Source organism: Ursus arctos, unplaced genomic scaffold (assembly GCF_023065955.2).
Source record: "Ursus arctos isolate Adak ecotype North America unplaced genomic scaffold, UrsArc2.0 scaffold_31, whole genome shotgun sequence".
Classification (NCBI taxonomy): domain Eukaryota; kingdom Metazoa; phylum Chordata; class Mammalia; order Carnivora; family Ursidae; genus Ursus; species Ursus arctos.
This window is the reverse complement of record NW_026622997.1, coordinates 2,367,552-2,390,641: the sequence shown is the minus strand read 5'-3', so window position 1 is coordinate 2,390,641 and position 23,090 is coordinate 2,367,552. Positions and strand designations below refer to the sequence as shown.

Here is a 23,090-nt window from a genome sequence, read left to right as displayed (position 1 = left end):
AGTGCTGTGCCCCACCTCTCCGAGTGCATCAGTGTGTTCTCGGCCTGTTCCGTCCAAGTTGCTTTTTGTTTCTGTGTTTTTAGTACCTTTCTGTAATACAGTCTTCGAATATGTGACAATTCTGACTTTTTCTATTCCGAGGTAAGAGCAGGACCCTGGAAAGGTGACGGGCAGCTCGGACCTTCGATGGCACGGTTCCCTGGGATCGGAAGAGGCCCTGAAGACGGCCGGGAGGGCTCAGGGTGCGGGTCCGCATCCTTGCACACGGCCCTGTGTCCGGCGCAGAACCGCAGGGCCGCGTGCAGCGCCCCCAGACCAGGCACCTGCGCTGTGTCGCTACCCCAGGCCCAGGCTGCCCCTCCAGACCGCACCCCGGCCCCGGCCCCGCCCCTCGCCCAGGTGGACGGTCGTAGGAATTCGGGCAGGTGAGGCGCTCGCTGTCGTGGTGCGGGAATCCGCGTCTGGAGCACGCAGGCTTCCTCCTGCCCCTCACGGCGGCTGGACGTGGCACGGACAAGACCGTTTTTCTGGGACGACAGCCCGCAGCTGTGCGGCGGAGGAAGGCGCATCGCCCAGAACTGTCCGCCAGCCTGTTTCTATCAGCACTCTCAGAAACCTTAACTTAAAAAAGAAAAGAGAGAGAAAGAAAGAAAGAAAAGGAAAAGGAAAGCAAAGCACTGAGAATAAAATCCAAAGCAAACCCGCTCCGTTTGCCTTCGAGCAGGGGCAGAAAAGGAAACGCTGCCGCCGCTGGTTCCACTGGGGATCGAACCCAGGACCTTCTGCGTGTAAAGCAGACGTGATAACCACTACACTATGGAACCGCAAGCTGACGAGCACCTGCATGTCGCCGAATACAAAAGCTTCTGCACAAACACGTCGAACAACTGCTGCTAATTACCCAACAGAAAGGTGGGCGACCCTGTTTAAACACCGGGAAACCTGTCACTGCGCTCCTGGCGCGTCCGGGCCGCGCACGAGCCTGGAACAGCCCCAAGTAACGCCGGCCGTGAACGCGCCAGAGCAACTCCGGTAAAGCCGCGCTCTTGGCGTGCGCCCTGAGCCACCCCCAGACTGCGGCCCACGCGCCCCTTCCTCCCGAGACCAGGTACTTCGAGCGCCGGCCACGTGCCACGCCCCGCGCAGGAGCTGCGGTTTAAACCGCGCGCGCACCTGCACCGGACGTGCCGGCAAACACCCGCCTTCAGGTCCGGGAAATTACAGACGAGTGAGCGGCGCTGTCCTGACCTCCCTTCATTTGCGGTTGGGTCAGAGCTGGGATTAAGTTTAGGATATGTATGCATCAAGATGGGGCACAAATAAACGTTTTCAACTATCGGGGTTCAGAGCATGCCACCCCAAAATATGCAGCTCTGGCATATTGATTATTTTGAGTTAAAGGCACTTGAAAAACAGCAGGTGGAAGAAAGAGCACTCTTGACCTTCCTTTTTGTTCCTGAAAGCAGGAGGTAAAATCCCCCTGCGAAAGGAGCCCCTCCCTGTCCGGGAGGAAGGAAGCCTTCTTATCGCCAGAGCCAGGGCGTCCAGGCCAAGAGAAATCTGCACCAAAACCCTGGTGAAACTAACCCTTGTCTTCCTGGTCACCCGTCCACAGTTAACTGCCCTCTCCCAACCGCTTTGTCTCGTCCCATTTTCACACCGTTAGCCCAACCTAGTAGCAAGGGGCCCTGACTGCTCCTTCCAGCCTTTGTTTTCTTGTGACGGCTCCCACGGCCATGTAAAAATTACTTACTGAAATGTGTATTTCTCCTACTAATTTGTTTTATGTCCGTTTAATTCTTAGGCCCAGCCAGAAACCCCAAAAGCCTAGAAGAGAAATTTTACCTCCCTTACACAATCTCTCTCTCTTTCTGTCTCCTCTTTCCTCAGACACAATATGGGTCTGAGGGTCTCCTTCAAACTCTGGGCCCTTGCTCTCCAGAGCCTTCGTGAAGAGTTAGGAGCCCTTTGAAAGTCAGGCCACTAGGCCGAGGACGTTGTTTATGGGCCACATAATCCTTTTGTGTGTCTCGCACCGTCTTCTCAGCTCACGTTTTTGTTGAGGATAAAATTACAGTAGACTTAGAAACTGATGACCGTGAGCAGTGATGCCAAATCCATGGTGGGCTGAGACCATGGTGGGAAGGTCCAATCATGTGCCTATTAAACACGGTCTCATAGGATTTGTTTCCAAGCTCTGGTGGTAAAATGCGGGATTACAGGAGAGAGAAAAATAATCAAATGGCCTGACTGCAAAATAGAAATCCATAGGTTTTCTGGAACCAACAAGAGGGGTTTCCAGTTCATATTGAAGAGGAAAAATTAGAAGATAAGATTATTTGCCACAAGCAAGGGTGGGCTCACCCAAACTTTAAGTTCAGCACCTTGCCCATTCATCCATCCCAGCAACTCAGAATCCGTATTCTCCTATCTTTTTCTTGTAAGATCCAAAATACTTGCTTACAGTTTGGGGAACCTAGGATTGACTTTATAGGTCCATGAAACATAGGCCCAGGCTTACAAGAATATAAACACAAGACAAATCTATGGAAGGTTATCTGATGGGAAATTCATAAAATATAATTTGAACAATTGTTTTATTAAAATATATTATTTCCATGTTATGATTCATACAGGGCATTAGGAAATAACTGGATTCTCCCTGACCTTGCAGATAGATATTCTAACAGGAAAAATGATTTTATTAAATACGTAATTGCATGGAAATGTGAAGAGGGTAAGATAAAGGACACCACATGAGCGATCACACATCTTGGAGACCCTTACCAAACCAAAGTTTGAGAACCAGAAGAGACAGTTCTGATAGACTGTCATATAAAAAACCAACACACTTATCTAGAGTATTCGATGGACCAACATCTCAAATGTGAAAAAGAAAATCTACACATATTTTGTTTTTTAGAGAGAACATTTTTTAACTTAGTAACAGAGAAAGACCCTTTAAGCGTAACCTCAAAAGTACAAACCATGGGGTAGGGAGGAGAAAAATCCTTAACAACATCTGTCATTAAGTTCCTCCACTGACAAGTCAACAGACAGGTAACACAAGGGGAGATGATACTGCAAGATCTAAAATTCACAGTAGCCCAACAGCCACAATATACAATATACCCCTGTGCGTCCACGTCAAAGACACACCAACTTCAGTAAGAACAGGCAAATTGTAAGAAAAGAGTCGATGTCATAAGACGCTGTGCCAGTGGCCAACAGGCATATAAACAGATGCTCAAAATCCCTAGAAAGCATAAATGCAAATTTTAAAAAAATGATGAGATTCATTACTCATGTTAGATTACAAAGTAGAAAGCCGAATAGTGTTGAGTGTGGACAAGGATAACAGGGCATGCACAGCTGGTGGGGTGTGGACTGGAGAATAGACTGGGACTAGTTAGCCATTCTGCTCCTACAGCCCAGGGAAATTGGCAAACACGGACATAAAGGGGGTGGATGAAAAGGCAGTGTTATTTGGAATCGGGAGACAGTGGAGGCAACCTGTGAGTCCACCATTGGGACAGAAGAGAGGAAACACATCGTGAGTGCCCACCAGGGGATTTTATACAGCAGTCAAAAGTCATGACTTAGGTAGACGTGGGACAATTTTGATGGATCTTAAAGTCATAGTGTTTTTAAAAGACATAAAAATACATAATATACCATTTATGTAAATTTATAATATATGTGCACGCAATGTCAACTTTACAAAAAATACATGTCAAAATGATGTACAATAAACAAATTAGCTTATATAAGGAGAGGAAGGCAGCAGGACCTGGGGACAAAGGGAATACATAAACCTTGAAGTGTTGTAAGAAAGGGCAAATAGGTCAGATACAGGGTGGGCTGGCCCGGAGGGGTGGAGATGTCCAGAGGAAAGCAGGTATACAGAGGCTCTGTCCCAAGGAAGTCTCCCAAGTGATTTCTCACCACGCCAGAGTCTTGCCCTTTGTGGATGCCCGGTGAATGCACAGGCCCTCGTCACTCACAAAGCACAGGGTGGGTACCTAAACACCTCAGGCTGATGGGCCCATCTGTTCCTCCCCCGGGCTGGGCTGCATGCAGGCCACACCGGCCACAACCCCATCTGCTTTTCCAACACCTGAGGCAGAACTTGTCCCAGGAGAGGTCATGTGACTTGGCTAAGCCCCTCCTTGACCAAGCCCAGATCCCCCCCACCCCGCATCCTGTGGGGGTTACTTATCACACTGTACCCCACTTTTCTCCTGACTTTTCTGTATCCTCCACTCAGTTTCTCTGTCTTGACGAAGACTGACATCAACTCAGTGTTAACCCAGCGGTCAATGAACAGAACGAGACTGTGCCCGAAGTGAAGTTTCCTCCTTGGAACTCCACGCTGAGCACATCTGTGGGGCTCCAAACTGTGAAAGAAGGGGCCTGACATTGCCTGGTTTGGGCAAGTTGGAAGTGGGGTGGCTGCACATCTCTCCATCAGTGCGTCCTCAGCCCCGCTTGCTTGCTTGAGCCAACCAGATAAAATAGAAGGAAGCACAGTAGTCTTGTTCAAATGCACAAAATTAGCTCAGAAGGTAGCACTGTGGGTTCGTGACCTGGCGGTGGTGGGATTAGTTCTTCCACCCCGCATTGTTGTTTGCGGGGGGGGGGGGGGGGGGGGTAGAGGTTAGGGCAAATTGTTTACACTTGCTTTCCTGACCTCCCTCTAGAATACAAATTCTATAAGGAAAGAAAGTTTCGTTTGCTTTTCGTTTGCCGTTCTATCTTCAATACCTAGAAAAGTACCTAGAAAAGTACATACATTAGTGACTCAACATTTGTGGACAAAATGAGTGGATTGAAGCAGAAACAAAATTAGAAGGTGCTGCAATATCCAACATTTCCTCTAGATGGCGATAGTCACCATGAAATAGGAATTTAACCCTTTTTTTTAATTTAAAATTTTAAACTTTGCATTGAAGAATGCATTTTCTAAATGTTGAAGTTTCTGTTTTCATAAACGCTCAGAAACACAGATACCTTCTCTTTGTCATGGAATCAAGTAAATTTCTGACAAACTGCCACATTTCACAGAAAATGGTATAAATATGATATAATTGAACATAAATGCAAAAAGGGGCTCTGTGGCTTAGCTGGTCAAAGCGCCTGTCTAGTAAACAGGAGATCCTGGGTTCGAATCCCAGCGGGGCCTTCTTTGTTTCGTTTTCTATTTTCAACAGTGTCCTTGCCTTGGATATGTTGGAGACGCCTTGAAGAATTTGTACGGCAGGTAGTTGTGTTCAATTGTTATTCCAACTGAGGACAGTCTCTTGCTAGGTGATTGCATCACGTGGTGACGGACTGGGATGAAGGGAAAACGAGTCTCATTTCCATAGCTGATCAAAGCAACAGCTTTGCCCATGACAGGTAAGACCAGGTTAGGAACCGAGCGACAGTTATCTTGCAGTAGGTGCTAGAAAGCAACATCCCACATTCTGTCTTGGAGGTTCAGTCTGCAATCTCTGGCTCTGTGACAGCCAACATTTTCAGCTAAATGAGGGAGTTTGGTTGTCAGTGTCAGACGAAGAATTAAGAAGCCGTGGCATCCGGTGTGAGTCAGACTCATCGTTTATGAGGACAAGTAAGAGCGCCCCGGACACTTAACACTCACCATTCTGGTTTTGGACAAGCCAGAGTGCGAGGGGCAAGACTGGAGCTCAGTGACATTCTGAAGAAATAAACCACAAAGGGACTATCGCCTGCTTGACTCCGAAGTGACACTGTAGTCCACAACCTAAAGTGTGTGTGCACGGGCCTGCGCACGGGCTTTTCCGTCTTGTGTAAAGAGATTTCAAAGTTGTTGGCTGGCGTTCCTCCAGCGTCACTGTCTTTAACCCGGTCCTGCCCGTGCCTGGAATCCCGCTTACACGGCACAGCTAACCTGGCTTCATCTCCCTTGTACTCCTAGCAGTTCTGCGCCTGCCGACATCCAAACCAAAGGACTGTGAACAAAAAGATGGAGGTGAAGGGTGGCAGATGACACCACCCCAAACTCTGCCACTTCGGCCTACGGGTGACTGCGAGCTGAAAGCAAATGAGAAGAAGCAGATTCCCAAAAAGTTCTCTGCCCTCCCCCCTACCTGCCTAGAAGCAGGACAGAAGATTACAAAGAGGTCCCTTCTTCCCTCTCTACCGGGAAAGACAAAGGTTAATCCGCAGAGACAACTTTAGAGCCTAGCACCCTGGCAGTCACATCGCAAACTTGACTGACCAACTTTTATCTCCGCGCTTGGCCTGAATCTGCCATCCAAGTACTAACCAGGCCCGACCCTGCTTTGCTTCCGAGCGCACTTGGCCTGAATCTGCCTTCCCTTTGTTACGTCTTTTCACCACGGATTTATTGTCCTTGGTTCAAAAGCTGTGTGAGCTGGACTTCGAAGCCTCCTCAACAGTTACTCATCTTTCCCGGGGTGTCTCCCGAGGTAACACTGGAGGTAAACGTGTTAACAAAATCCGGTTGTTTTGCCCTTCTTAATCTTTCCTTACAGGGGTCTCAGCTAAGATCGCAGAAAGGCACGAGGGAGATGGGCTTTCCTCCCCGCTCACTTACAAGCCTCATGGAACTTTCCTACTGCAGTATTCTCTCCTTGCAGGAACTAAATCCGGGGAAGGCTGAAAATGCCTTGAGACCCAGAGATCACATAGTGAAGTGTTACTCCTGTCCTCTACCTACCAAAAACTCCGTCAGGCAGGAACAGACACGCCATCAATCCTTGTCTGAATCATGAAGCGAACAACAGGGGTCAGACCTCCCTGCCTAACACTGTTGGCTTCTCCAAAGTCACGACGGATTAAAGGGAGGCTTCTCCACTCTCAATACCATTATCAGTATGTCCCCCAGACGCCCCCCACAGCCTGGGTGATGGATAAGGAAGCTGAATCCTCTCTCCTCTGTCTTTTGCCAAACTTAGGAAGAGAAGGAGGAAGGAAGTCGGAGGGATGACAGAAGATGAGACAGAACATACGGTGTCAACATTTTAAGTTTTGCAAGATAACGGGTTCGGTGAAGATCTTTTATTTAAAGTGGGCTGACAAGAAGTCTTCTTAGAAAGATAACGATCAAACCAAATTCAAGAAAGCAAGACCGGCAGATCAAACTAAACAAAACGGTGGCATCGCGACAGGGAAAGTGTTGGAAAACAAGGCTACCTCGCAGTTTATAAGCAGTGGCTTGGGGTTTTAAACAGATCTATAAAGCAAACCCTGAAATATGCTTGTTAATGGTGGGTTGGTTGATCTATTTATTTACATGCTGCAACTGGCCAAATATTTCTCAGAGGACTACATCCCAAGTCCCGTGTCCCTTGCTTTCACGCTTCGTGGCCGGTCAGGCCACCTGGGGGAACAGTCAGAAGTCTGGTATTTCGGGGTCCTTTACACTGGAGAGCTGCTATTAAAAACCACTGTGAACAACTGAACAAACTAGGTCTCGGAGGTTTAAGTGTCTAAAATACAAACTCGGAATGCTTGTTCCATTACAAACAATCCCGACACAAATGTTTACGATCCTTACTCACTAATTCATTTGAAGATACCAAAGTGGGACACCATCCGTGTTGGTAACAGCTTGGTCATCATACGAAATGAGTCCCAACCTTGTGGATTCCTGAAGCCAGTCCTAAAGTACAGTGTCAGTGTTCCAGAATGGGGAAGAGCATAATGAAGGACAGAATTTGAAAGTTAAGTTTATTCATCCTCATTTATAATACCCGAGTTTGAAGAGCCATAAACTCTATTAAAATCTAGGAAAGTCTGCTTCACTTTGATATTTGGTTTACTGCTTCTTGCTGCCCCCATAATATGATAGGTTCCTTTTGGTCTTCCCTTGTGTCATCTTCTTGGAGAGCAAATACTCTGTATTTTAGCAGAATAACCTTTTATAGTTTCTGCTGACTGTGCTGTCTTTCATTATTGAAGACAGCAAAGTTTTCTCACAGAGGAATGAACTACAGTTCTTTACCATCATGTTACCTTCTATGTTTATTTTAAAATGTTTTACTGTAACTTTGAAACAAGTAGCCAAGTATTTTCTCCAGCAACCACGATCTGGTTCCTCTCCTAAGTGTTCAAATATCCCAACAGCTTTTAATTTTTGCCTTCCCCAAATCAAATCCTAAATGTACGATAAAACGTTCAAGATATCTTTTCCACCTATAACTGTCTTTGAGACTTCCCAGGAGAGACCTGGAAAATCATAAAGATTTCCTTTATGAAAGGCTGATGGGCTCTAGTTCTTTTGCCCTGCAAAAAGAGAGATGCTGGAAAGAACCAGGGCTATTTGATATGTTACTACTGACAAGTTGCACAGGAAGAGTTGAAAATCAGAAGGGAAGCCAGAAGAAGGAGAAGAAAGAGGAACGAGAAGAGGAGGAGAAAGGCTTAGTCTTCCCTAAGTCAAGGTTGCGTGGGTAAAATGTTAATATAAATATTTCAGAAACTGCGCACTGAATGGGAAATTCCTGGAGGTTTACCAATGATCTTACTGTCCATGCGATATTTCTATCAACATACATGTGTCGTTTTGCCTGCTATTTGACAACAGGGGTAGAATGTAATCAGGCATAATTCCAACTATTTTTATGTTAACTTGGTCACAACTTTACTTCTTTAATTCGAATCTAGAATCTTCTAGGCTACTGAGTTTTACTTTGGGGACTTACCGCAGTTATTAATTATTAATAAGTCTTATTAATGTATAAATATGTAGTACTTACTCCAGACTTACCAAGGCTCTTTGCTCCATACTGTAGACATAGCCTTGGTGTGTTCTTCCTATGTGACTTGTATGTTTGTGGCATATGATGTCTCAGGATTATCATATGTTCATTTCAAGACGTTTTCTCTGTGGAAATTATGTTCACCCACTTCTATAAATTAGATGCAGTATTTTTCATCTTCTTTGAAAATATGATAGGTCATTATGTCTACAACTATTTTGTCTAGAACTTATTATAGACTGGCTTTGTGATCTTGTTTTGCATGCCACAGAAACAACCAAATTCCCTGCTAGTGACATTATTCTTGTTATGAATTCTCATCAGCCCTTTTGCCTTCAAAAATTCACAATCAATCACAACCACTTAAAATCCTTTGTCATCTCTCTATATAGTAATTTTGTTGGGAAAGCGCTTGCAATCGGCTCCATCTTCGACAAAGAAAGACCGTGTCCAAGCTTCACAGGAAAAGATGGCTACACCAGACACACGTGGTTACAGACTCCCGGTGGTATGGCTTCAACCACTCTAACACCATAACCATTCTACTGAGTCTGGATTTCCAGAATTCTTCTCAAGAAGCACATGGGTTCATGGAACTGTGTTGGGGAAATAAAAGGACTCTGCCAGCAGAAAGATGCTTCCTTATCCACAGAAGAGAGAGAACACACTTTATGAAGTATTATCGTATTTACACGTATATAATGCAGCACAGAAGTGACAACAAGATTTTGACAAAATCTGACTCATTGTTTACAGCAAAGCTGAAGAAAAAATGTTGACTTCTCTTTATCTCTTGGAGAAGCAAAGGGCTGCACCTTGTGAGTCTCCCGTCAATCTCCTGAGAGACCCCTGACCTAATTCTGGAGGTACATTTTTATATACCTAGAGGTTACTTGGCCCACAGCCTTAGAAATACTCTACATTGTAAAAACTGAAGACTGGACTTAATCCATAGAGATATTTATCTCTATTCTGAAGATTAGAGTAAGGACTCAGATTCACTACGTATCCAAGGAAACACTGCAAGGAACAACTTTTCCCTATATAAACAGAGAAAATAATTTCCATTTACCCTTACAACTGTTAACTCAAGATCTAGGGGAGCAAGAATTACAGAGGACTGACTGAGGGATGACTGTCCTGTTTGTCTGGAATATGGCTGACGCTGTCACACAGTTCTAGTGTCTAGATCTACAGAGAAGCTCCTTCTCTTTCCTCAATCTATGCTGAGTCGTAACAGTCTAGTAGACTTCGCTCTTGTGAACAAAAGAAAATATCTTATTGTCTAACAGCATGCTCATTTTTATATCTGAGTCACAGTTTTACCCTTTTCTGAAAATTGTCGTTGAACAAATCTATACATAATTTCCCTTGATCAACGGTGTGCTTTGGAGCTCCTGCTTTAGTGCTATTTGAAATTCACACAGAAAGTGTTTTATGCACAATACAACAGAAAGTTAAAGGTGTCCTGTTCCTGCCTCTTGCCAGCCCTACTCGTATACTTCCTGAGTCGGGGGAAAAATGGATTTAAAAGTTCAGATTCAGCTTCTGGCTAGCTGGACCAACTCAACTGAAAATAGGCTCTGTTTCTGTATGGTATGTAAGAGTAAATATGCTGTTTGACAGCTCAGTATATGCTGATCAATAAACACCTCCAAGATACATCAAGTGAAAAGAGCACGATGCAAAATAGTGTGTACAATGTGACATGTTGTGTAACTAGAAAGAGAAAATGTATATTCATATTTACATCTCCATGCATAAAGGAAATCAAGGAGCATACACGTGAGACTAAGAATAGGAGTTACATCTGGGAGACAGTGCTGAGCAGTGACAGGTGGAAAAGGGACAGGTGGGGGGCGCACCCATTTAGTTACTGACCACGTGAAGCTATTACCTTATCCAAGAAAAACAAAACCCAGGGGGCTCATCAGGCTAGCATGAAGGTGTCGCAGGCCCCGGTTCCTGGCGGCAGGTGTGGGGCTGAGACGTCCGCTTCCTAGCAGGCTGTCAGCGAGCGGTCACACTCAGTTCCTAGCGCGTGTCCGCATCCGTGGCGGGGCTGCCCCTTCGTCCCCGAAGTCAGCAAAGGCCTGTCGAGTCCTTGTACAAATTTCTAGGTATAGTATTTAATATACCATGGAGAAGTAGATATCCTTTATTAATGTTGTAAATAGGTTTTTCAGCCTTTAACTTTGAGCTCGTCACTGTGCACACAGACGAAGCCCTGCTTTCTTGGATTCACTGGGCATCTCCTACGTCCCAGGAACCAAGCTTGAGCCATTGCTCGCGTTATTATTTAATCAGTACGGTTAACGTCACTTTTGTGGTAGCCCCAGACTCTGAAGCAGGAGGAAGAGCAGAGCACGCTGGCAGCCTGCGGGGTCGTGGGAGGGGCGAGGAGAGCAGGTGGCGGAGGCCGGGGGATCGGGGCGGGGAGGTGGGGGGGGGGGGGGATCGAGGCCGGCGCTAGGACCCGGGGCGGCCCGAGACTCCTCCCGCCCCCACCCTGCCCGAGCCGCGTAGAAGCCGCCGCGGAACTCGTGGGGCTGGGACTGGAGCTCGTAAATGTTCCAACGAGCCGTGCGCGCCGCAGAGAGCGGCGGCGAGCGGGGACCGTCTCCAGCCACGAGGAGGGAAGGGGCTGCGGCGGCGAGCGCGCCCCCCCCCCCCCGGCGACCGCATTTGCGGCCCCAGCGCCGCCCGCTCCTCCGGAAGCCTGCAAGATGTCACGACAAAGTCTCCGGAGCTGTGCAAGCCCTCTCTGATCGCCCCTCCTGACCCGTCCCGAAAGGCAGCACCTCGCTCCCTCCGGATTCCCGGACGGGATTTCTTTCTTCAAAAGAGTAAAGCTTCCGAACCCAACGCCCAGCAGCGGCGACGTCAGATTATTTGTCAATGGGCGGGAGGCAACAGAGCCCACCGGGATGTGCTGGACGGAAAAGGTTTGGCCCGTACGGGGATCGAACCCGCGACCTTGGCGTTATTAGCACCACGCTCTAACCAACTGAGCTAACCGGCCACCCTAGGACGGTCTCTTTACTTGCACTTGTTAAAGTCATGCCCCGCCAAGTTCCACCAACGCCTTCCCCTCCAAGAAGTTAAGAGAAATATTCTTTCTTCCATAAAGAAAGAGAAAACAGACTTACTTCCCGGTGCCGACCCAGCTGAACGGACTTCCGGGAAAACTTAGTCTTTCTCAAAGTGACGGCGGCGGCAGCTGGAAGTCCCGCGCGGGGCTCCCATTCTCCTGGCCGGGGACCCGCCGCCGCGCAGGCTCGGAGGACTCGGCTTCGCGCGCCGCGCAGGCTCCCCGCTCCTGGAGGCCGTTGGGGCGGGTCAGCTCCGCCGGACGGTGCAGCCCCAGCCGCCCGGCCTCGGCTGCTCCGCGCTCGCCCCACCCGGAATCGCGAGCGGCGTCCGGAATCCGGGGCTGCAGTACGGCTCGCGGGCGCGTGGTGGCGCCCGAGGGCAGGACTGGCGACTGCGGGACGCGAGGACTGTGGGGTCCGCCCCCTCGACAGCCTCTGACCCCGCTCCGTCGGGAACTACGACGCCCTAAATCCAAGACAAAAGAAGTCAAAACCAGGGTAAGTTCGGAGCCCGGGCCTTTATCTGTTCTCTGTTGGACTCGACAGCCCTCCCATGCCTCCTTCTAACTCACTACCCTTTGCTGCTTCTGAAGTTCATGGACCCCTTTATACAAACATGTATCTAAGCCTCGAAAGACAATTTTTCTCTTCTTTTTTTCCTTTGGAGAAAGGACAGCTCTTTCGACAAGGCAGATCGACTATTTATTTACTTATTTTCCATTATGACATTTATAAATTTGGCTTTGATGTAAAATAAAAGCTGTAAGACCACGTTCCTTCTCTGCGTCAGCACCCTCCGTGTGAGCTCGCGGTTGTCCGCACTTGCTTGTCCTCTAGTAAAACTTCAGTGGAAGGTGAATTGAAAAGCCAGATTTTTTGCTCTTCGCGCCCCTTTTCTCTTTGCACTTTGCACTGCCGCTCCCTTGGCTTTCCAAACCCTGGGCGATCTCGCCTGCCTAAGGGCCAGCTCTTCGTGCTGCTGGGCATCCTCTTTGCTCTCCAGTCTTCCCCGGGCTATTTTTGTGGCTGGGCCATCTCTCTCCTTCCAGACAGCCTCAGAGAGATTTCTCTCAGCTCTCAGTCCTGGCTGTTGGCAGTTTAATGCAAAGTGCCTTGGATTGGTTGCCCCTAGCTTTCCTGCCACTCTCCCTGACTTTAGAAGGCCTTACCCTTGCGGGTGCCTCCGTGGGTATTTCTCTCCACTTTCTGGACTTTTCCCGCAGCCCCCTTTTGGCTTACTCTCTCCAGCAGAGACATCGGCAGTGGTTTGGGTTGCTTGGCCAACAAACCTTAAAAGTCTCTTCGAGTTTCCTCCAGTTTCTCCTGATCGGGTCTTCATAGGTTTGTCTTCCTTTGCCCCTCTGCCCATCTGCCAGGGAGAAGGGCAACCAGAGGCCTCTTTCATCCTGTGGAGGCCTCTTTGTGGGATTTAGTTTCCTTGGGTTCTTTTGTATCCTTGACTCCCTGTCGGGTTCAAAAACCTGACCTTCTGAAGTTTATGGGCTTGCTTTAATCACTAGGTTGAGAGGGACACACGGTTGCAACTCTGTACAACAGAACCAAATGTTTCCAGATTTCTGTGCCAAAACTGCTTTTGTCATCCTTGAAACTAGTTCCTTTAACATATATATGGTAACAGCCTAGCTGCTCTCAATGAAGACACTAACCGTTTGTGGGCCTACTTTGTGCTGGGTGATTTGTGTGTTGTTTCAAGTCAACTTTCCATCTCGCGTCGTTTATTCTATTGATAGTAAGAGATAGCCATGATTTTCTTATATTGAAGTTGGGCAAAATGAGAAATAATATGTACCTGTTGCCATGGAAACTTCCAGAATTGCGAGGGGCTGACCCCTTACAGGTGCATTGCCAGTCTTTACTTAAACTTCTGGAGGACATTGCTGGGCACCTGGGGGGCAATGGTATGTCAGAGAGAGTTTCAGATACATTTCAGAAAATTACCCATAATGTTGTTCACTGATCTGACAAATGTTTATGGACATGATGCCATGATCCAGCCTGGTCTTCACCATTGTAACCCATAATGGCCCAAAGCCACACATGGTCCCTCCCGACAACCTCCCAGAGTTTAAAATCCAGCAGCACCCACAATTCTGAGTACCTAAGTACAGGCATGATCTCCTCCACAGAGGAGTACCTTCATTGCACCTTAAGAAGGATCTTCTTTTGTTCTTCTGGTCTGATACTGATGTATTTTCTGACGAATGATCAGGATAGATTAGCAGCACAGTCTAGTGAAAGCTCTTAAACCACATGCCATGGAAAACGCCCATATTTTGGCTTCATGGCACAGCCGCTTAAACAGAATTTCCTGTGTTAGAATCCTTCACCCTTTCTTTCCTGTGATTTTGGAGAGGACTGTCACCAGATGAAGACAGCATGACAGAGCATACTGTGTAGTGTTTACAAGTTAACTGATGGAGAGAATTGTGAACCGTGATGTCAGCAAGGAAAGTAGGCTATGACAGTGGGGCCTTCTGTAGAGAAACCCTAATACGAAACGCTCCCAGTGGGGCCTCAGGAGAGTACCTTAACTTCTGTCTTGGAAACTGTGGAGTGCAGAATTTTTTTTTCCGTGACCACCAATAAATTGTGGAGAGCAATGGAGTTTGAAGGCAGGAATCCAAAAACCTGAGTGGGATGTAGGAGTTGGCCCTTGGGCTCAGTATGCATTTGTCATATGGAAACAGCGAGCAGTTCACTGGTCTCCGTGCGTCACTGTTCTACTTGGACAGCCTCTCCTGACTCTTCTTGTTTCCCCTTCTCCCCATCAGAGCATCCACCACAGCTACAGTGAGTGGCTGTTCAACCAATTTTTGAAAATGGAACGACAAAGAGCCAATTTCTTCTTTCCGTCTCAAGTAAGGAAATCGAACATGGATGCAAATTGGTTTTGTGCAAGATTTCTAGTGTGTCTCCCCATGGCTTCAAATGGTTTAGCTTCAAGTCCCAGAAATGTGAGCATTAATCTCTAAGGAACACAAGAAAAAATAAGAAAAGTAAACAAATCTGGTATCATTTGTATAAATTGACTCCTCTCGTTAGGATTCTCTCCTGTGAACTGATCTCTCCGAAGCCGCAGGAGCAGGGAAAAGTCGTTTTTAACAGAAGTTGAAAGTGTCTTGCTACTTCCCATCATTCATCCAAAGCTCAGATAAACATTAGGTAAAGGCATTTCGAGCAATAAGTCAAAGAAATCTGTATCTGAAATGATCGTTTGGAGACAGCAAATGATGTTCCTTTTGTTTGTTGCTGGAACCGGTACCTAGACATGAAAAATCTCATCAGTGACAACACATGATTCCCTTAACTCTGCAAAGTGTAGTGACTTTGGGTGAAGGAGGGAAAGAGGACTCGTAGGTTGGTTGTAAATGAAAATGGAGCAGAAGAACGGGGGACGGAATTCAGAAGAGGACATCAAGAGTAAAAGTGGGGGGGCGCCTGGGTGGCACAGCGGTTAAGCGTCTGCCTTCGGCTCAGAGCGTGATCCTGGCGTTACGGGATCGAGCCCCACGTCAGGCTCCTCCACTATGAGCGAGCCCCACGTCAGGCTCCTCCACTATGAGCCTGCTTCTTCCTCTCCCACTCCCCCTGCTTGTGTTCCCTCTCTCGCTGGCTGTCTCTATCTCTGTCAAATAAATAAATAAATCTTTTAAAAAAAAAAAAAGAGTAAAAGTGGGACTGGATGTGACCTGGTTGTGAAAATTACTGCATAGTAGATTCTGGCTTTTGTGAAAGCTTTACACCAGAAGTAACCAGATGATATCATGAAGGAACAGAGATGAGCAGAAGGAAAAACATACAATAAAAGACTGAGAGCAAATGAAACAATAATATTTAAAAAAAATGCTTTGAGATCTGAATGTATTAGATAAATACTTAAGTTTTCTAAATAATTTTTTAATTTTGAGATCATTGTGGATTCCCATACAGTAGTAAGAAATAATACAGAAAGATCCCATGTACCCTTTACCATTTTCCCCAAAGGTAACATTTGCAAAACAATATTACAACTAGAATATTGACATTCAAGCAGTCACCATCCAGAACGTTTCCAACAGCCTGAGGATTTGTCAAGTTGCTCTTTAAGGACCACACCCACTTTCCTCCTACCCCCATTCCCTCCTTAACCACTGGCAACCACTAATCTCTCCGCCATTTCTGTAGTTTTACCATTTCAAGAATGTTACGTAAATTGAATCATACCGTATGTAACCTTTGGGAATTTTTTTCACTCCAAAATTCTGTGCAGATTTATCCAGATTCTTAAAGGTATCCATAGTGTTTCCCTCTTTTTGCTGAGCAATATTCCATGGCAGGACTGTTCAACCCATTCACTCCTTGCAGGACATCTGGATTTTTTCTAGGTTTTGGCTATGATGAATAAACATTCACACACAGTTGAGGGAGAGGAAACATAATCTTCCCTCTACCCTTTTAAGTTCTTGGCTGAGACCCTCCCATCACCCATTATGAAAGACAGATTAACAAAAGTAAAAGAAACAGAACTTTAATAACATGTTACCTCTGTATACACGAGAGAGACCCAGGAATACCGTGTAACTACTGTATATACAGAAGATAGACGTATTGTTAAACTTCTGTTTCTTTTTCTTTTGCTAATTTGTCTTTTAAACAGGGAGGTCTCAGCCAAGAATCTAGAAGATAGAGGAAAATTGTTTTTCCTTCCCTACGCAGTTATTTGTGTGAACATAAGTCTTTACTTCTCTGGGGTAAATGCCCAGGAGGGCAATTGTTGGTCTCATGGTGATGTCATATTTAGTTTTTAAGGAAAATGCCGAAGTGTTTCCACAGCGGCTGTAGTAACTCCCCGCCAGCAGTGTATGAGTGTATTCGTTGCTAGGGCTGCTGGAGGGTAATTTCTGTTTATCCGTCTTCCAATTCACAGACTCTTTCCTCTGGTGTTTGCATTCTTCTGTTGAGCCCATGCGCTGAGATTTTTATTTTGGCTATTGAATTTTTCAATTCTAAAATTTTCATTTTGCATTCCTTTACATTTTTTCTTTCTTTTTTCTGATTTTTTTTTTTTTTTGGCTGAGGCTTTCTATTTTTCATTTGTTTCAAGCATGTTCATAATTGTTCATTGAAACATTTTTAAGATGGCTGCTTTAAAATCTCTGTCAGATGCTCCTAACGTCCCTTTCATCTTGTTATTGGACTTGGTTGAATGTCTCTTTTATTCAGTTTGAGATTATTCCAGTTTTGGGTTTGACAAGTGATTTTCAACTGAAATCTGGACATTATGTACTTTGTGTTATGAGACCCCGGCTCTTATTTAAACCGTCTCTTGTAATTGGCTTTCTCTACCCCCCCCATGGGGGGGGCATTACTGCCAGGTGGACAGTCCAAAAGTCCAGAATCCCCCACTCAGGTCCACCGACACCAGAGGCGGGGAACATCTTATTTCTGTTGGCAGTTGGTGAGAATTCTGGCTCCCGTGTAGTCTCCCCTGGCCCGGAGCTGTGGGTGGAGGCAGGACCCAGTTACCACCGGGCAATGACGAAAGTCCTGTTCTTCACTAGGCTCCTGTATCACCACCCTAGCAGGGAGGGAGGGGGAGAGATACTGCTGGGTGGGGGTACAAGTCTGGGCTTCCTGCCTGACCTTTGCTGCCCTGGGTAGTGGTGAGTCTACAGTTTAATGCGGTGTGTGGTTAGAGGACGGCAGTTATCATCCAGAAGTGTTTTGTCACGCTGGGCTGTCCTTTGATGGTCTTCTGACAGGAGAGAGCAGCTTTTCTTCGAGTTTTCTGCCTGCACCCACTGATGTTTCAGGCTTCCAGCTTACGTAGCTCCAAGTCTAGGACCCAGGAGACCATTCCTCTGGCCCCAGGTCCCTAGCCGGGCTCCTTCCTTTCTCCACCTTCCGGATTCTTCTTCTGTCTACTTTATGTATAATGTACAGGGGTTTTAGTTGCACTTCGCGATGAAAGGACAGAGATAAGTACATCTTCTTCCCGGAAACTCTGATAAGTTTTTATATTATTATTATTTATAGACTACAATTAGATATTTATATACTATTTATAACATATTATATTTGTATCTATGCTATACATATACTATGTTTATATTATCTTACATTCACTTATATTCGTTTGTATATATCCTGTGAAAGCAATCATGAGGTTCCTGGAGCGGAGATTAACGTGACTATGACTAACTGCAATAACCCCTTAGTCCTTTCCTCCTCTCATCAGTGTGTCATGGATATTTTGGATCTTATGTTCCTTTGAGAATACGGATATTCCATGGACCCCCTTCCCAAATTGGGATGGACAGCCACTTCCAACAGCCCCCCCAGGTGACAGAGGTGGTGCCCCACCCCCAACACCAGAAATGCTGCTGCTCGAGGACTGGCATCCTTGACTGCCAACTGTCTTGTACTGCCAACGATACTCCTTATTTGCATGGACAGGAGGACCAAGACCCCCTTTTAAAAGATCACTTGGATCAGAACACTGCTGTAGAAACTATAGGGGGCCACCTATGGACTCTTGAAGAGTTACATACTTTACAATAATAACTGGTATGTTGGTCAGGTTTCTCCAGAGAAACAGAACCAATAGGATGTTTACGTTATAGAAAGAGATTCATTAGAAGGAGTTGGCTCACATGATTGTGGCGGCTCAGTGAGTCCAAACTCTGATGGGGAAGCTGGCAGACTAGACACCCGGGAAGGAGCGATACTTTGAGTCCAAAGGGAGTCCGCTGGGAAACCAGGAAGACCTGATGTTGCAGATAAAATCCAAAGGCAGCATGGTGTCAAAATTCCCTCCTGTCCCCTGATGACCAGCCCTTTTTTCCATTCAAGACTTCACTTGGTTGTATGAAGCTCACTCTCATTACGGAGGGCGATCTGCTTGACTCAAAGTCCACCAATGTAAGTGTCAATACCATCCAACAACATCCTCACAGAAACAACCAGAATAATGTTTGACCAAATATCCAGGCACCACGGCCCATTCAAGTTGAAACATGAAATGAACCATCACAGCTGGTGAATATTTTTATAGTACCAAACAATTTCTAAACAAGGCCAAGACACTCAGAGATGCACATCTTTGCTAAAGTCTCTCCTTGAATGAGATGTAACTTTTCCCTCCTGGTCTCAGTAAATGTTTTTGTGAACACAGTCCCTCATCCTCTAGGTCCTATTAAAGATAACCAGGGATCGACTCTATCAGAATGGCCCACATCACTTGTAACCTCATGATCTTTTGCCCAAATAAATACTAGATTTTGTTCGTCGATCTGCATACTCAGCTGACAGCACAGATGTAAATTTTGGCAAATACAGCCAACGGATGTCTTACCAAAGAACAGGAAAAGCTGATACCTGCTAAATGTCCCACCCGTGTCACACGTCACATCTTGTAAAGCACAGCTCATGCCGAACACGGTGTGCCTTATTCACCTATGATAGTGAAGCTTTCACAACTAAAGGTTTTGTTCACTTTTCAGTTTCTCGAAATTTGCAGAAACAATGAGATTTTTTGACTGTCTAGAAATGAAAGGATCTGGCCTCTTTAAACACCTGTGTGCAGGACGGCTATCATTGCTGCTGGCCACAGAAAAGATGTAAAAATACTTGTGTTTTGTAAAGTCACAAAATCAGATTTTCAAAATTAGGGACAAGGAGAATTCCCTCCTTTAAGTTAGGAACACAGTTGAGGATGAGAATGTAGAAAAAGATCGTTGCAAAACAGAAATACAGATGCTCCCAAACTGGTTGGTGGTCTTTGAAGAGGGCATATGCAGAGTAGGAAGGGATGAACCGACTAGATGAGGCAGGTTGTTCAATGTCGAAAAACTCATACAGTGGAAAAATGACTCCATGTTTTGGAAATAAGGCTAGTTCACATAGAACTTAAAAAAAAAATCACCACAAAGGGCATTTCTCATTTCTTTACTAAAGCCGTAACTTATTTGGAATCCAACTTTTATTTTACAGGTTCACATTACGTCTGTGTTTTAAAACCATTTTCCCCAAGAAAGAGTGGTTGAGATACAATAGTGTCCAATGTGCTATGGAATGTTTTTAGCCAGTGGACGTTTCTGACATGGAGATGATATGATGAAGTTACGGATGCAGAAGACTTGATGTCAAACAGTTGGTCAACCCAAACAAGATGGAAAGTAGGTGGACACTTTCGCAGAGCTAGAAAATAATTCCCACCTGTCCAAGGAACCGGATGTTGCTATTAAGTAAAACCCTGAGGATTCCACGCTTGGTTTTATTGAGAGGATATCAGTTGGGTGTCGTTGCACTGAACTGACACAAGGACCAGTGTAACATGGGCTTGAGTGGAACAGAGCTGCATATCAGTGTGAATTTTATCTTTAACTGGTCTTGGTTTTATCATTACATTAAAGAAAAGAAGAAGGTCCTAAAGGCTGCAGGCAGTTCATTACTGGAAAAGGAAGCAAAAAGTAAAGATATCCTACAGTACCATGGGACAGGAAAAAAAAAGTTGTTATCTTTTATTTAATATAGGTAATATGTTTAATGTGTCCTATTGTATTTGTTTTCCTTTTTAAAAATATTACACGTATGTACTTAATGCATACACAATAACGTAGGCTACAAAACTGACAGAAGCAATAAGAAGCTTAAGTTTCTGTGTCGAGGGACAGAAACATTATAAAAATATTGTTATATTTCCTCCCATATATTATTTGTTCAATTAGTCCCTTAGTTACTAATGGCTACTTTTAACCAGTCCTATTGTTTTGACTGAGTAACAGTATTTATGCAACAGAACAGCAAATTGAATATAATTTCAAATAAACACCTGTTTTCCATATTATGTTGAAGTACTACCACATCTGTGTATAGTCGTTCGTGTTGTAGTTCATGGTTATGTGTGTCCACTGTGACCTGGTATGGCTGTGACCCGGGTCGGCTCTCGCACGCTCAGCTCGCCGGCGCCCACAACTGCACGGGACAAGCGCCGGGAGAGCGGAGCGCCTTTCCCACCGCGAGGGGGCGCGGGCTCCCTCCTCGCCGAGCCCGGGGTCGTCCCGGGGCGGGGAAGGAACCGCCCGGCGAAGTCTGCGCAGACAGCCAGCCGAGCGGGGGAGGGAAGAGTCGCCCCCGCAGGTGGAGCGCGGAGCCCCGGGTCCTACCTGCTGCCGCCGCACCCGGCCGTGCTCCGAGCCTCCGGGAAGCGCGCGCGGCGGGGAGCGCACCCCCTCTGCGCCCCGCAGCGCCTGCTCCCCCGGCGCCGGGGTCAGCGGATCGGGGGGAGAATAGGGGCCTGCCAAGAAACAGAGTGGGGCTGGCGGCTGGTGTCCCTGCCCCTCGGCTCCTAGGGGAAGCCGCGCCTTCCGAGGAGACCCGGACTCCGAGGAGAGCGACCGTCCCTGCGGCGCGCGCCCCCGTCCTTGTCCCCGCGCCTCCCCCCACCCCCCTGCGCACGGGCCCCGGGACCGCAGAGGCGAGCGGAGGGGAGCAGCAGCGCAGGTCTCCCAGGAAAACTACTTTCCAACACACAGGAGCGGCGACGGCTTGACTGGCCCGTGGTTTGTGGACAAAAGGAAGTCGACATCTGCAATCAAGCGACGTGCGGTTCAGAAAAGAAGTTGTTTCCGCCCGGTTTCGAACCGGGGACCTTTCGCGTGTGAGGCGAACGTGATAACCACTACACTACGGAAACGCTTGTGGCGGCGTGACCCGTAGGTGCCTCTGACCGACCACACGTCATTAAGGAGGTTTTTGCCTGCAGAGCCTGGGTTTGACTGCAGGCCCGTCCAGGAAATAAATGTTCGTTGTTGTGGTGTGTTTCTCTTCTATTTACAAAGAAAGAAAACCCTCATAACCAGGCAAAAGCTTCACCCAGAGCCCCGTCCCTGCACAAACTTCAGGCCTGAAAAGCCTACACAGCATCTTGGAGAACTAGAGCGGGGGTGGAGGGTTGTGGAACTAATAATATAAGTTTTTATTAAAAAAAAAAATAGAACTTGACAGACAACAGTGTGTAAATGTAAGGAGTAGAGCGTAACGATTCAACTCACACATACTGTCAAATGACCACACCGGAGAATTTGATCTCAAGACCTCCCCATGCTGTCTACACCCGTTCTCTGCCCCTGCAGTGGGGCCTAGTATGCATCCCTTGGGAACAGAAAATGACTCTCTGGGAACCAGAATTGAGCAGCTTAAGCTCAGGAGATGGTCAGAAGCCACGAGCACTTTCTGCCACAGCCTCTTCCTTTGCGGATAATTGGCCAGAAAGAGTCATGCGGCCCCATCTCACTACAGGCTGCCGAGACCCAGCAGGGAGCAGATGAGATGCTTCAGGACACCGTCCCCGGCTCAGATACACGTGCAAGAGTCTTGTCTCTTCCCTCTGTCCAGGAACTCGGAGTCTAGTAAGCAGTCTTCTTACAGAAGCATGACACCTTTGTTGTACTTTTACTGCCAGACTTACAGCCCATACAAGCAAGAATCAGACAAGCTTATGTCACCTCGCTCTTGGATCTCATGTCCTCTCTATCATAGCTGAACTGGACACATGATATTAAAGCAAAAAAAATTTAGTATAAGGTATTACGCCAACCAAATTGGCAATATTTGGCAACAAAATGTAATGGCACAGCTGCTCTTGATGACACTCAGACTGAGAACACGTCTTTCTACATGTACTGTTGAAGTGAACTGACGCAAATAAAAATGAACTGATGTAGGTAAAAGATAAATTCTTATCTTGGGGAATGGGTAAAATAGGATAGCAAAAAAGGAAAGGAGTAAATTGCATCATAATTTAGTGAATGTGGGTCTGATTTTAGTCAGAGATTCTGCTAAAAATTAGAAATATTGCAGACTTTATTTTCTGGAATGAGATAAGCTTAGAAGAGGGGAACGATCACCTCTCTCAACCATATTTAGGGGAATTATTCAACACTTCCAGATTACAACCCCCTAGTGCTAACTGGTAGAAGCCATCCTTTGAGCCCAACCTAAGAGATCAGTGTCCTCTTGTCTGAGATATCTGTAATGGCCTCGTTGAGGTACTTGTCTTGCTAAGCTCAGCTGATACTCTCTACGATCTGTCACTACCACCTCTCTCCTTTTTTGAGACTCCAGAGGGTCAAGTACAAAGCGTGACCCATGAAGAGGTGTGATACACGTCAAAATAACTGCATGATTTCCCCCATTTATACTGACAGAAACCGGGCAGGGTGAATGGGGTTGGATCTTAAGTGGATAG

At 46.4% G+C, this 23,090-nt stretch overlaps 1 protein-coding gene and 4 non-coding genes across 5 annotated transcripts; 2 read left to right on the top strand and 3 right to left on the bottom strand.

Annotated features, from left to right (window-relative positions):
- Window positions 1-186: 186 nt before the first annotated feature.
- LOC130542201 (uncharacterized) lies at window positions 187-15,673 on the top strand. The gene is made up of 3 exons (XM_057304783.1): window positions 187-425; window positions 11,878-12,337; window positions 14,632-15,673. Exons 1-3 carry the CDS (start codon window positions 187-189, stop codon window positions 14,830-14,832), a joined length of 900 nt encoding a protein of 299 aa, XP_057160766.1. The 3' UTR covers window positions 14,833-15,673.
- Window positions 752-824, bottom strand: TRNAV-UAC (transfer RNA valine (anticodon UAC)). Its single transcript has one exon. It is a non-coding gene; the product is annotated as a tRNA-Val (tRNA).
- Window positions 5,109-5,182, top strand: TRNAT-AGU (transfer RNA threonine (anticodon AGU)). Its single transcript has one exon. It is a non-coding gene; the product is annotated as a tRNA-Thr (tRNA).
- Window positions 11,696-11,769, bottom strand: TRNAI-AAU (transfer RNA isoleucine (anticodon AAU)). Its single transcript has one exon. It is a non-coding gene; the product is annotated as a tRNA-Ile (tRNA).
- Window positions 15,674-21,463: 5,790 nt separating the features above from the next.
- Window positions 21,464-21,536, bottom strand: TRNAV-CAC (transfer RNA valine (anticodon CAC)). Its single transcript has one exon. It is a non-coding gene; the product is annotated as a tRNA-Val (tRNA).
- Window positions 21,537-23,090: the final 1,554 nt, after the last annotated feature.

What these genes read in the sequence shown, in the direction of transcription:
- LOC130542201 (XM_057304783.1), top strand. Translation starts at nt 187, where the DNA reads ATGGCACGGTTCCCTGGGATCGGAAGAGGCCCTGAAGACGGCCGGGAG. An exon ending in GGTCGTAGGAATTCGGGCAG is followed by an intron (nt 426 to 11,877) that starts GTGAGGCGCTCG and finishes TCTTCCATAAAG; the next exon opens with AAAGAGAAAACAGACTTACT. An exon ending in CAAAAGAAGTCAAAACCAGG is followed by an intron (nt 12,338 to 14,631) that starts GTAAGTTCGGAG and finishes TCTCCCCATCAG; the next exon opens with AGCATCCACCACAGCTACAG.